The 14,591-nt window shown below is 46.2% G+C and overlaps 2 protein-coding genes across 3 annotated transcripts in view; both read left to right on the top strand.

The window, feature by feature from the left end:
• The window catches only part of LOC100118025 (homeobox protein abdominal-A homolog), a 33,858-nt gene extending 20,201 nt beyond the window's left edge, over window positions 1-13,657 (top strand). For both annotated transcript variants that reach the window (XM_031928694.2, XM_016985404.3), the window contains one exon: window positions 7,078-13,657. In XM_031928694.2, coding sequence (XP_031784554.1) covers window positions 7,078-7,502 — 425 coding nt within the window. In that variant the 3' untranslated portion in view covers window positions 7,503-13,657. The remainder of the gene's footprint in view (window positions 1-7,077) is intronic.
• Window positions 1-14,591, top strand: part of LOC100679373 — a 265,016-nt gene that overhangs the window by 154,170 nt on the left and 96,255 nt on the right. The gene's annotated exons all lie outside the window — the stretch shown is intronic.

Below are 14,591 nucleotides of genomic sequence, written 5' to 3'. Positions count from 1 at the left end.
GCCTAAAATTACGCTCGGATGTATTTGTAAACTCCCTCGTAGCTTCTCGGCTCAGCGAGAAAAACCGCGTCTGCACACCATCTTCGCCGCGTATAAACTTCAGAAATATCCGCGGCGAAGCTACACACGTGAAACCACATTTTTCAAGAAAGCTGCTCTTCCCCTCCACGTCGAAATTCCTCTCCATTAAAAAAACCACCCCAACGGCAACAACGGCACTCGAAGGTCCCATTCCACAAATTTCGCCCATACGTATACACACACACATACACACACACACACACACGCGAGGATACCACTATCCGCCATACGGCGAGTATATGCGCCGTATCCGGTGTCCGCAGAGCGCGCCGAGAGAAAGCTGGATGGATAATGGCAGCAGCGGAGAATACAGTACACACATACATACATATAGAGGAGGCAGGCACCCTTACGTATATATGTGAGCGCGGGTTCCACTGGGAACAATGTGGCGGTGTTGGCCGCCCCCTCGAGCTCGGAGCCATCTATCCTCGTCGGAATCCTTTATTAGCGCGGTGGCTGTGCAGTACCGCACAGCCTGTGTGATAGTGTATACACCATCCTGGGCTGGCGAGCAAGTGTGCGCGCGCGCGTTAAGCCTTGGCTGTTCGTGGAGGGCATGCAGCAGCGGCGCGGCCGCGACGTACGAGACTGGAATGAGCTGTCCAACCAATCAGGATTTAAGTCTATTGCCGGGCGTGATGGACGCAGCCGCGGTCTCCTCGTTTGTACACATGTATGCCAGGGACTGCGGCTCCGCGTAATGCTGTATACACTCGGGGCTTCGCTTCGATGTTCCCTTGTTTTTCTCCTTCTTTTTGGACATTTTGATCGCGCGGCTTTGTTATTCGCAATCGACAGGGAGATTTCTCGGAAAAGCATCGTTATCCGGTGCAGCAGCAGCAGTCCGCGAGAAAGTTATCGCGCGCACGCGTGGCCCGTTATCGGCATATTCGCACGCAATTAACGTCCCGTTTTATGCTCCTCGCTGTGACGAAACATCGCGTTTACGACTTGATTTATCGTCATTACACACATAATGCACGCGCGTGTCCAGCCTATAAAACGGCCTGCTACTTGCTCTTCGCGCTCGAATTTCGCCCGCTCGACTGCTCGTACCGAAATTTACCTTACCGATAATAATGGCAAATCTAGTTCACTCAGCACAAACAACAAACCGGTCCGTTTCTCAATTGTCGACGACAAGTCGCCGCGTGGGCGAACGGCTCGCTCGCGAGTAAATCGCGCTTTGACGGGCGTTTCGCAAATTGCAAGCTTTCTCGCTCTATTCCAGCTCCTCAGCACCATCTCGTCTCCGGCACAAAACCCAGCCGGCTTCTCTAAAGGGACGAGCCAGCCAGCCGGGAATATATATATGTATATATAAAGGTCGTATGTTCGAGGGAAGCGCCGCGTCGACTCTTTGTTCGGCGCGTTTTCCATTCATAAATATCTCAGAACGGCTTAATTTCGCGCAGCGACTGCGACGACGAGGGCCCGCCTGTAGGAGGCGAATAAAATCTCCGAGCCCGTGAAAAACGGAGACAGCTACTCTCAGAGCTCCCCTCAGCTCTATACGATCATTCCCGCCGAGCTAACGCGGGAGTGAAATAAGGAGGGTAAAGATAGAAGTGTAGGAGCTAGCGAGAGCAAAGTGCGAAAAATCGGCGCGAAAACAAAAAGAGAGCCGCGGTAATCGCGCGCGAAGCGAGCGCACGAGCGAAAGATACGAAGTTATGCAGCGCGTATTATTTAGTGGCGAAACGCGCTTTAAAATGGCTCTTACGACGGCTTTATCGACGCTCGGCTATGCAGGAGGATAATTGGAATGCTCGAAAACGCGCGCGGAAAGCTCGTATGCGTATTTATAAATTTCGAGAGCAGACTGAGGACGCTTTGTTGTTTGAAACGCGATCGCTTTGAGAGGATCGTCATTGCGGGGTTGAGTCTGAAGTGTGTAATGCTGCTTGCTGTTTATGGTGTCCGAGAGAGATGAATCTGGTGTATGGCTGCTTTTAGCGTAACGTCTCTGTTATTGCTGACGATTTTCTGCTCGTACACGACGACGATACGAAATCGTGTATGCATCGGTATTACGCTGCAGGAAAAGAAGTTACATAGTCGACGTTACCCAATTAAATTATCGCGAGAACAATGCCGACTCGATCTTTCCGGTGGATTGTCTTCGCCGACGCGCGTTTAGCATTTTTAAATTCGCATCTCATTTGCTTCGCTTCCTTTGAGTGGGGGACATGCAACGACGATCGTCTCAAGGACCGCTTCGACCGTGAAAAAAAAATCGATCCGTCTATTTTTGCTACTCGCCATAACTTCTCGATCAATGTCCAAATATCGCTCATTAAGCTCCTAAACAACAGCCGCGTTTATTTGCGAAATCTCGGCTGAAGCAGTCGCTTCTCTCAAGGCGCGCATCGGAAGCTCCACAATAAACAAATCTCTCGCTAGGCTGAGGGAGAGCAGGAAATCGTAAAGCGTTCGGCGCTCGAGTCCTTCCTCTCTAGCTCCGAACCGCGACGCCATATAATCGACGATAAATACCCGCCGGCGAGCGGTCTTTCTCTATAGCTCTCGTGTTCCTTGGCCCAGCTGCTCTATGCGCGCTGGTCGTCGTCGCACCTATTTATAACGACGCGAGAAAACGAGAGATACACAGAGAGAGAGGGTAACTCGAGTCGTGTCCGACAAACTGCATGCGCGCAAGCGCTCGTGTTTGGCTCTCTCCCGCTCTCGAGAGAGCAAAGATTGACAGTCACCGCAGTAGGGCTTATCGGCTTCGTTACTCTTTTCCTTCCTTTCCTACCTCCCTCTCTCTCTCTCTCTCTCTCTCTCTCTCTCTCTCTCTCTCTCTCTCTCTCTCTCTCTCTCTTTCTAACGCATGTGAGCGTGGGTGCGGGAGGATCGTCCGTTGCGGGAGAGATAAGTCGAGTCGAGAGCGCAATAAAACGTCAGTGTAAACGGTGCTGGAATGGCCTTAAACGGCCGTTAAAATCGCCGTTATTGTTTTCGGCTCGCGCGCGTCGTCTCCGCGCGTTCAAGAGACACACACACATGGTGGTGGTGGTGGTGGTCCCGAAATCGGCGCTGGCTCGCTCGCGCGCGCGGTTGACGTTTAATCGCTTTGGCGAGATTTACGAGTAGGACCTCGGCTAAGCGAAAACGCGCCGCTGCTGTCCGGTCCACTTCCATTAACTGCCACTTGCAGAGAGTGCACAGCACGCCCGGAGAATATTCTCGAGCGCGGGCCGAATAAAATTCTCTCCTCTTTTGTCCCCGCCGCGATGCGCCGGTATACACTAGAGAGAGAAAGAGAGAGAGAGAGAGAGAGAGAGAGAGAGAGAGAGAGAGAGAGAGAGAGAGAGAGAGAGAGAGAGATGGACGGGCCGCGGAGGGAAGCGATAAATTTTTTTCGCGCGTTTCGAACGCGGACGCGCTGCCATCACGGCCGATATGGATAAAACCGAGCGTATGGGGTGAATTACGAGAACGAACGACGTCGGGGGAAAAAATGAGCGAATTTTGAGTGCGAGGTGATTGAGTCTTGGAAGACCGTAAAAGTCGTCGTGACGGATGGTTATTGCGTATTAAAAAGTAAACAGAAACTCCTATATAACTGTGTAACTTTCCTGCGTTCGATGAATATTCGAGTTGTCAGCACAGTGAGAGGTGAATTTTTCACGTTCTAATATCCCAGATCTCGATCTGGAGCGAGAATCGTTATCAGAGCGCGGCCGGCGCTTCTTTATCAACTCCGACGACGAGAAGGCATTAAAATTGTACAGCCCCGGTCAAAGTTTCGGCGTAAAATAAGCATAAAAAGCCCCGCTTGGCAAACAAGAAAAAGCTTATAAAACTTTAAAGAAAACGCTCAGCACCCCTGAGACAAAAAGCCATTATAAAAAAACGTGCCACCCGAAAGAGAGAGAACGAGATACACACGCATGTGCGCGTGGAGGAGAGATCCCCATGCTTATCGAAAAGGAAAAAGCTCGGAGCAGAAGTTGCGCGGACGGACGAGGAGGGAAGTCGAGCAGCAGCCGGCTGGCTGACTTTGGCATTAACAGCCTCGGGCTGGATTTATTGCCCTCTCGTGCGTACGCGCCCGCGTTTCACGGCCAACTTTGCAGGCAGCTCTTCCCTCTCTATATACGCGTATATCGCGCAGGGGTAGAGAGAGAGAGAGAGAGAGAGAGAGAGAGAGACGAGACTCCAAGCGAGAGGAGAGTTTCCGAGAGTAGTTGTTCCGGCTCCCCGAGTGTGTGACACGAGCTGCCCGAGCAAACTTCCCCAATATCGCGCAGCAGCGCGTGTGTCCGCAAAGAGAGCGAGAGAGAGAGCTCGGATATTAAACTTAATATACGGCCGCAATTAGTAGCAGCAGACCCGCCAAAGCTCGCAAGCTCGATGTTGCGGTGGCCTTAATTTTGCCAGAATTGATTGTTTTGTCGCGGGGATTTATGGCCTCGAGTTAATTGATTATTACACGAGCTCGACTCCGTACCGTTTTCAAACTTCTGTGTGAATTGCATTATATTAAGCGATTTTTATCGACACACTTATACAAAGAATATGCGACGCGTCGTTCGGAAGACTTTTACGATCGCCTCCGCGCACTGTCACTGTGTGTACTTTTCTTCTCCCGATGATAAACACCCGGACAAATTTCTTCCCGTCCTCGCGCCGAACAAAGGGATCACGAGCGCTTGGAGCATCGTCGGCTCTCGAAAGAATAATAATATCAAAAAGTCGACCTCGTAATTTTACGATCGCTCGTCCCCGCGCGCCATTGTGCGTATCGAACAAACATCTCTTTATTTACATTCCAAACAGAGCAGCGGCGTCGACGTTCTCTCTAATGCCGTTTTATAACGCGCCTATAGGAAGGCAAGCGGTTGGCTGAATAGATCGTATCTCGCTCTCTCAGCCCTCGGTGCATAATTAATCTCCGTCGGAAAATTATTGCGACAGCACGCACTTTTAATAGGCCGAATAAGACGGCGCTTCCTTCTTCCTTCCCTCCTTCGTCCTACAAAGCCTCGTGCCATGTACACACGCAGCGCCACTCGGGGCTAATTCCTGAGGGAGTTTTTTTAATGGCTTTTCGTATTTCCAACTCGACGCGGGGGGAAGGCTCTATTTATGGGACATGCCACTCGCGAGCCACCTTCCCCGAGAGGCGCACACAAGAATCCGCCAAAAAGGACGAACTCGCGCGCGCGCGCGCGCACACACACACCAGCCCTGTAAATAGGTGTGTGTGTACGTATAACGCGGAGCTGCGCGAGGGGATGCGAGATTTCGAGCCAGCGTGGAACGTACCGTCAGCAGGATGAAATGGTCTCCCTCTCCGGTTGCCAAGGTAACCTATGGTCCACCCTTCTCGCTCTGTACTCTCCCCTTGGCAGCTTTCCCCGCGTAGCTCTCGGCACACGTGGGGGAATCGACCGACACGAGGGTGTGTAGCTCCGCGTGTGTGTGTGTGTGCGTCGCTCGAAACGGCCATGTTGAATTCAATATCGGCATTCCGGGCATTCCGCGGGATTTTCTCCTCGATTTCGGACGCTGTGCGCGCTTTAATGTCGCCGCCTTTCACCTGCGCACTCTCGTGTCTGTGCGTGGGTGGCTTTTTTCCGCTCTCTTTCAAAGGGAGCCATTGTCCGTCGTCCTGGGGTATTATGATGTTTGCATGCGAGGCTCTCGATTATTTATTGCGGGGGTTATCTCCTCCGCGCGCGGGAGAGAAGGCCGGACTTTATGGCTTTTCGATTTTTAAAATCGCGCTGAGATTCTCTCTTGCTCGAAGAGGGGGGGGGGGGGAGTGAGGAGGCTTGGAATCGAATCCAACTTTGCTGGGCTGGAAATTCAATTAAACTTGCGCTAGAGAGAAAAATGTATAACGTTATATTTAATATCGGCCGAAGTTTAGTTCCAGAGCGAGTTTCGGAAAAATGAAACTCGGCGGAGTGCCCACTGCAGGCGCGGGAACTTGACTAAATTAATGTTCGACAACTGCGCTCGCGCTTCCTTTTCCTCCGCAGCGCGGCCGGCCGTAAAACTCATAAAGCTAAGAGCGGTGTGCACTAAGTTCGTGTCCTCAGCTTTTTTTATTGCGATTCTTTTACCTGCAGCCTTAAAACCATTTTTTATTGCACCGCCGCTTTGCTTCATTAGTCACTTGGCTGTCCTAAAAAAATTTCACTTCGGAGAATCCTCGTCCCCGACCTTTTTTCTCCCATCGATGTAACTTTGCGCTCTCCGTCGCCAAAATGCTTAGATGAAAAATCCCCGAAGATTAACCGCCGCTCACGGAAGATTTGTGCGATGCTAATTACCTCAAAAAAATGTTCGACTCGTATCATTTTAATGTAAAGCAGCGACGATAAATAACACACTGACTTTTCGACATTTATGAAGGTGGAAGTCATCGCTTCGAGTGACTATGCGTAACGCGCGCAGGTAAATCCCCGAGCCTTACCTGGAGTATCCCACGGATCTCCCTCTCTCTCTCTCGATCACTGCCGCTACCCAAACACCGTAAAAAAACTTCCCGGACGAGCAGCAGCAGCAGCAGCAGCAGTATCCCTCTCCGCGCGTTTACGACTTTGACTCGTGTGTCAGAACGCGGGTGAAAGTCAGGGTCCAAGTTGCAAGAATTTCCAGCCGTAGAAAGGGTTCGTTGCCGCCGCTGCGGCAGATGACGTTTTTCTTCCTCAGCGACTCCTTTTTTTTGCGTCACCGGGAAAACTTTCTTTTTTTTTGTTCGACTCGACCCGATCGGGCTTTCTTTTTTGCTGTGTGCTTCGCCTCGGGCGCAACCCCTGCAATAAACTGACCGTTCCGAGATAGCGACTACTCCTTTGTCGAGGCCAGGAGAAAGTGCGCGCGGGGGCTGAGAAATCTCGACGCGTCGATTTTCCGGCTGTCCGAGCGTCAGCTGTCGCGTGGAATTTCGTACACACACCATACACAACCCACAAAAAGCACACCCATACCAATAACGACGCGAGTAATAAAACGTTCGATCTTTTGTGATTGCAGGACCAAACGGCTGTCCGCGGCGCCGAGGTAGGCAGACGTACACGCGCTTCCAGACGCTCGAGCTCGAGAAGGAGTTCCACTTCAACCACTACCTGACGCGACGGCGGCGAATAGAGATCGCGCACGCGCTCTGCCTGACCGAGCGCCAGATCAAGATCTGGTTCCAGAACAGGCGAATGAAGCTGAAAAAGGAGCTGCGCGCCGTGAAGGAGATAAACGAGCAGGCGCGGCGCGAGCGTGAGGAGCAGGACCTCATGAAGAAGCAGCAGGCCGAGAAGCAGGCCAAGATGCAGCAGGAGCAGCAGAACGCCCTGCAGCAGCAGCACGCGGCCGCCCAGCAGCAGCACCAGCAGCACCACGGCGTCCCCGGCCTCGACAAGGCCCAGAGTGACCTCCTCAAGGCGGTCAGCAAGGTGCCCACATAGGATAGCCTCCTGGGCCGCCTTTATCTGTCCTAGGTGTCGTGGACGGACCGCGAGTCGGCTGCGTTGCTGGCAGCCCGCCAACTCGCCGCCGCGGCCGCTGCTGCCCAGGCTCACCAGCACCAGCAGCAGGTTCGTCCAGACGCCGCCAGACTACGTACTTACCTAGAGGCAGCTCATGTCAAGCTGGCCGGCAGCCAAGCCGGCGACAACCCGAGGACGGCCAGCGCATCGCCGCCGCCGCACTCGTCGACTACTCAGCAGCAGCAGCAGCAGCAGCAGCAGCAGCAGCAGATGCCGCACACCTACGCCCAGGCTGACGATGATCCCTAGGATGACCGGCAGCTCTGAAGCTTTTTCTAACGTGCCATCCCTCTGTACTCTCTCCAGAGTAGCCTCGACCTGTGCGCAGCCTTCGTCAGGAGTGCGAGAGCGCGATCCAGCGTCCTAAGAGAGAAGACTGCATGTTTTAAATCGGTTATTATATTGCGCGCGACTCGTGTATGCGTAAACTGCGTCGTTGTCGTCGTTGCCGAGTGCATGAACTATTCAGTAGTCCACCAGAGACACTCGATTAAACCGAGAGACCGAGTGACTACTGACACACACGCAAGTGATGATCGAGGAATCGAAACGTACTGATCTAATCCTGTGAATGGAGAATTCAATTGACGAATTTCGAGGAATATAAAAGACTTGTATCATTAATATTGCTATAATCGTACCCGTACGAGAGACGTATACATTGGTTCGCTCTGTTTCCCTCCGAATCAGCCATGTTGATTTTGTGTAATGTTATGCTGAAAGAATGACGAAAAAAAAATTAAGAAGTATAAGCGAAAGTCTTTATTGTGTTCAAGTTACGTAATTAGCGTTTAGAGCCTTTATTTAAAAGAAAAATAAAAGGAACGAGGCGAGGAATGTCGCGAAGAACGTGCATCTCCGAGCAGCAGCTCGTCGCGAGCCCCAAGGGATCGCGTGGCGCAGTGGGCTGTCGACAGACGCGCGACCGCGACATTAGGCGAAAAGTTAATTTTGTTAATCCGTCTGTTTTGCATCGCTTGTATTTGATGAAAATTAGCGTTTTTTGGGCTGTATTAGGCTACGCGAAAAGAACCCGTTGATTTTGATTTGTTGCATCGCCGGTTGAGAGAGTGATATATAAATTTCGTCCGTAAGCACTGCTTTTTCTAATTGCTTTCTTTTCGTTCGGAGTCCGTCGTTCTTTATATACGTCTGAGGTTCAAGCCCGTACTTACAGTGCAACGAAGCGTATAATAATAATCCCTACGGTCGAGAGATCGATTGAATTTTCCCTCCGTTGTAGATGAAAAAAAAAATGATATGGTTACGAAGAAGGAGAAAAGAAAAGCGCAGGATGTGGAAACGGCGAAACTACTACCGGACGAGTATCTCACTCATAGTACATTAAATACGTAATTTGGTGTCAGGGTAGACCTTCAGTAGATCTAAAGCCTGTTGTTGGTATTACTTAATTAGTTTTTACTCGTAAAAAGATGATGCTGAAGACGAAATGAAAAAAAATAAATAATGCGACGGTTTAAGCAAAAGAGAACATGACGTTTAAGTAAAACTACGGGCAGTGTAGAAAAATATTGCAGACGAAGATTTTAAAAATTAATGAAAAAAAATTATTGTCCATTATAACCGAAAATACGTAAATCATAGACATATTTAACAATAATGAATAGCGTTTAAATATAGAGGAGGATTCGTGGAATTGAGCTGTAAGAGATCAAGTGAAATTTATTCCCCTTCAGAGGACGATAAGCAAGAAAGAGTATCTCGAATATAAATGAAATTCTTATTCAGATTACAATTGCAGTATTTATTTTTCGTCAAATGAACTTTTGGATCAAGAGACAATAAAAGAAACAAAGTCTATAAAGAAAAAATAAATCAAATTTACTAATATTCTCTTTAGCTCAATTCGAATTTCTCCTCAGAATTATTCGAAATGGAAAAAAAAACGTAACGTGAGCGTACTAGAAAAAAGAAAACTATCCCAGTGAAATCTAAAGCTATAAAATGAAAAATTCTCATACGTATTGAAGATGTACGTAACAAAGTAGAAAAGACAGAAAGTTTTCCCTGCTGTAGGAGGCAGAAGCGCAAAAGAGTATAAGAAAAACGTACAAGGGCGCGGCCCGACGCGAGGCAGCTCCGCGCCATGAACGTCCGGTGTAACGTCATATTGATCTATAAAATAGAATAAAATAAACCTAAACTTAAAGAAAAAAATATTAATGATTTTAAAAAAGTATGAACGAACGGTAAAAGCTCATAACCAGCCCCGCCGTTAATTATCTAATGAAATATTATTATAAATAATCGAACAGTACGTAATTAAGAAGCGAGTCCACGCGAACAAAGAAATGAAGAAGAAAAAAAAATATACTCACGTATAATCTTACATAGCGAGCGTACCTATACCGGTGTATCCATAATATTATGTAGCGTGTAATGAGAGACTAAAGAAAAAAAAGTGGGAGTCAAAGTATATAGTATGATACAAAAGAATAAATAACAGTACACGGCTCGAGTATTGGAGTACTATGACGGAAACGCAGCGCTTCAAAAGAAAAGCTTCGGGCGACGCGAGACAAAAATAGCAACAATATCCAAGACAGTTACTGCAGTAGAAAGAGGTAGAACAAGGAGAAGGATTTCTTATGATCTTTAAACACATAAACGATGTCGAGAGTGTGCGAAGCTCGCGCGGTTTGTTCTTGTAATCGTATACAACGTATTTGAAACTTATAGCAAATTCTTCGCGAAACGCGCGGGAAGAAGCAGAAACGTCAAAAAAGTGTGATCACGCATTTACCCACCCTGGCATAAGTATACGGCATTATATTCGATGAAATGGAGTGCAGGAAAACGAACCGGTGAAAGGAGTTGCAAAGGATTCGATGGAGTGATTAAAAAAAGAGTGGTGTAACTATTTGTAGAAAGCTTTATATATATATATATATTAAACACTCGATATGTAGTCCTTATATTAAATACATGATCTATTGTACTGCTAGTTACGTTTGATGTTATGTCGTTAATTAATGATACGTACCAATTATTCTGACATAACGCAGCAGCAGCTGTCCGTGGCGGCGCCGATATATAACGTCCGACAATTCTAGATACGTAAAACAAACAAAGATAGGAATGACAAAGTATGAAATTGCGCCGTAGTTCGTAGCCGGAGTGAAATGTACAGATTTTGACGGTGAATATTTTGCTGAGCATAATAAATATGAGCAAAAGTAAAAAGTATTGCCGAAAACAAACGATCCAGTTGATATGTGTGTATTGTATACGTAAGTGTTTTGAATTTTGTTTAGACGCAGTAAGGTGGACATCAATTTTTCGACACTCTTTCGAATGTAATTTTGTATATGCAATGCATAGAACGTAACGATCCTAGATCTCTAAATATATCAATAAATTTCCACTGGAATACGCTGGATATTTTTCTGTCTTGTCCCAGAATCAAAACATATACGTAATGAAAATGCTCTCAAAATTTTTATCCAAAGAAAGGCAAGCGAATGAAAAGCAAAATAATATTGCAGGCGCCGTCCACTCGTAAGCTTCCTCTCGATCTAGCTGTATTCATCATTTTAGGCAACGTGTAATTACTATAATCACCATATCATATCCTGAACTTCCTTCAACTATTCCAGAACCTTCGACTCTTGATCCTCGTCCCGCGAGTTCTTAGACACAAGTTCCCTCTTCCGACCCTTCTACACTCTTTCGACCGCAAATGTCAATATATATATACATATATCAAAACTCGCATAATGTGTAATATAATAATACAAAAACCCGATCGACCGTTGTGAATTTCTCCAAGTAGTACAACAATTGCCCGACTTGCCAAACCAGCGACTGACCGAGTCGTCGCGCAGACTTCTCTTAAAACGAATTACTATACGTAGCAGAGTGCGGGGAAACAGTAGGCGCGAGATAGCGCGAGACGACGTGGAAGAGGACGCGAAGGAATGTGCAATACACCTTTACGGAAATTCTCCGTCGTCGCGCAAAATCCGAGGCGAAAAATACCCCCGACGAAACATGCGAAATAAGCGTCGCGCCGACCGTACACACACGGCGGTCGGAGGCGCATTTTAATTGTGAAACCGTAGATTTAACGAATTAAACGTACGAATTTAAAATTAATTAATAAATGATAACAAGAGAGAAAAGAAAAATACACAGACGACATGAATATTGTAATCGAAATCCGTCTCACGGGAAGCGCATGGATCAAGTTGAAAAAATTGTTTGTTATATTTTCTTTATACTTATAGATGTCATTGTTTATTTATGAACTGTTTATTTTACTTTGTAATTTTTGTCCTATAATTGTTTTTTGTTAATGTGAAAAGTGAAAAATATTGATAATGTGAGCGAGCAAGAGAAAAGTTGCGATTGCGAATTTTTTATATAAATAAAACAAAAAAGACAAACATAGCGTAACGTGATTTTATGACGCTTGCGGCTTTTAATAGAGTTTCAAGCATTAGTAAGTAGACTTATTAAAAGGAATGATAAAAGTTAAAAAATGTAGTGTCAATGAGTGCTGCGAGTATAAGATACTTTGTCGGCTTGAACACGTTTTGTTCTCTGTTCATCGTCGCACACGCGTAGAAATGTCCAATCGAAAAGAAAAAGAAACACAGGCACATAGCAGCCAGCGCACAAAAAGTCGTACAAAACTTGATAGTATTCGCGCATTGTTGTGATTTTATTATCGTCACGTTTTTTTTATTTAATATTTATAAAATGCGAAATCGTAGCCACTCGCTTAGGAGCGAGCGAAGGCTCTGAAAAAATTTTCCGAACCGATGTTATATTTTGCAAAAGGCAGCTGAATGTCGACATTTTTTACGTTATTTTTTACTTCTATACGCTTTTGTGCCAGCGACTGTTTTTTTTTATTTTGCTTCGCTTCGAATTGTTTAGCAGTAATATTAATGGCTATTAAGTTTTACGGCGTTTCTTTTGAAGGAAGAACAAATTTTTAAGTTTTTTTGCATTACTCGCGACGAATGCTTATTATACACTTTCGGCAGCTCAACGAAACCGCACTTCCGAGAAGGAATACTTTCGCTCGAAGGCAAAAGATGAGGTGTAACGTATAGTCTTAAACAGAGTAAAAAATCAAGTTTTCTTGTGTCCTCTCAGCAATTGTTCTCGATGCACTCGTATGATATATATACATATTATTATAAGCGAATGAGACTTTTCTTTATAAATATACATAAATAAGTATGTAACGATGAAGTACCGTCTCACGAGCACCGAAGCCAGTGCGTCATTTTTGTCAAACGATATTTAATGTTCAACATCGTACGGTTTGTTTTCCTTGAAGGTTTTTTCTTAACTGTAGAAGGCGTTTTTAACTATAGTAGGCAAATTCTTTGGATTTTTCCACGGATCCTCGTGCGACGAATGCCATCAGCTACGGTTTACGTGTCGACGACGGATCCGGAAAAAGTTTTTCAAACTCGTAACTCTCGATGTAAATATTAATATTACGTATATTCTTTAGAGGAAACAGAAATAAAAAAAAAACAAGTGTAATATCCTTTTTCTCCCCCCTCCGGTGAGCGAGCCCCGCGTCGCGCACGTCGACGTCGAAGAATAGCCGCGCATGAGTGTACGAGAGAATGCGAGAAGACAACGAGCGAACGGAAGTGCATTAGCAACATGCACGCGAATGTGAGAGCGAACGAGCGATTGCGTGAGAAAAACTAGCCACCCAACCACCCACACATTGATACCTAATTAATGTTTAACACTTTAGAGACAAGAAGATAAAAACGTACTAAGAGAGCATAGCTGTCCTACAATACCGCGTTTAACATAAAAGGAAAAAATAAAGGTAACGAATCGTCTCATGTTTACTTGACTATTGAAGTTAGTATTACAACTCTCGGCGGTGATTTATAAAAGATAAACAAAAAGCACCGAGCGCGAGGCGTACAACAGGAATAATAATATAAAGAGTTACGTCGAAGAGTAATCCAGTGACAATGAATGTAAATGTATCCATTTTCGAAACTTGATGTAGAATTATACTCATAAGCTATATCTATATGATACACGAACGAATAAAAGCGTACAGTAAATTACTTTTGTTTTTTCTTATTTGTTTCTCACTTTATCACCACATCTCCCCCCCCCCCCCGCACTTTGTCGGCGTCGATCTGGTTTTACTGTTTTTCGCAAAACGGTAGCCCTGACGATGCTTAAGATATTTTACACGTCCTATACACCTTGCGACGTTACATTAATTTTTGTCATTCATGTGATGACGGCCTTTATCGTCAAAAAAAATGTTATCCTAATTTTTTCACCCACACAAACACAAGCAAACCAAGCACTCTCGCCATCAAAGCGATTCCGTTGAGCGGCGAAGCCAATTTCATCTCAGACATACTTTTCCGCCAATAGTCATAAAGCATAAAAGTATAGGCAACATTTTAAAAACAATCCAGCGCGCAGCGTCGAGAAATGAAAGAAACATAGATCAGCAGTCGCCTGGTCTCGTCAATACACGTATACAGTAGTGTATACAAGCTGCCTCCCATTTTACGCTTCTCTCGTGCAGCAGTAGTAAAGAAACGGAACGAAAACGTTTCGCGTATGCAGCAGTAACAGCTCTCTGTATTTCAGAAGAAGCGTGTACCGCCACGCGCGTCCGGGTTATGGGTCCCGTAATCCTTTCGTAGGCTTATATTCTTGCGCGAGAATCGCCACGAGGGATAGGGAGAGCACTTTGTCGACATACTTCTGCGTTTTATTACGGTCAACCGCGTTTTGCACGTAATTTCGAAGTTGCGTCCTTTATCTTTCTTCGAGTGGATCGTATAACAGTTGGCGGACATAAGTCTCACTCGTTTGTACGCGTGCAACGCAGATCTAAACAGTTTTTGACTGACCTTTCCCTACCGCTTGAACTTTCGGTCCGCTCATGCTTAATAGCGATTTCCCCGTTTTGCTTTCCCTTGAATAACGCCGAATCAACCGTCATACTTACCCAGATGTGCTGCGAGCACTAAATTT

The sequence above is a fragment of the Nasonia vitripennis genome, chromosome 4, assembly GCF_009193385.2.
Source record: "Nasonia vitripennis strain AsymCx chromosome 4, Nvit_psr_1.1, whole genome shotgun sequence".
Taxonomy (NCBI): domain Eukaryota; kingdom Metazoa; phylum Arthropoda; class Insecta; order Hymenoptera; family Pteromalidae; genus Nasonia; species Nasonia vitripennis.
The sequence above is the reverse complement of the archived record's forward strand: the minus strand, read 5'-3'. Positions and strand labels throughout refer to the sequence as shown.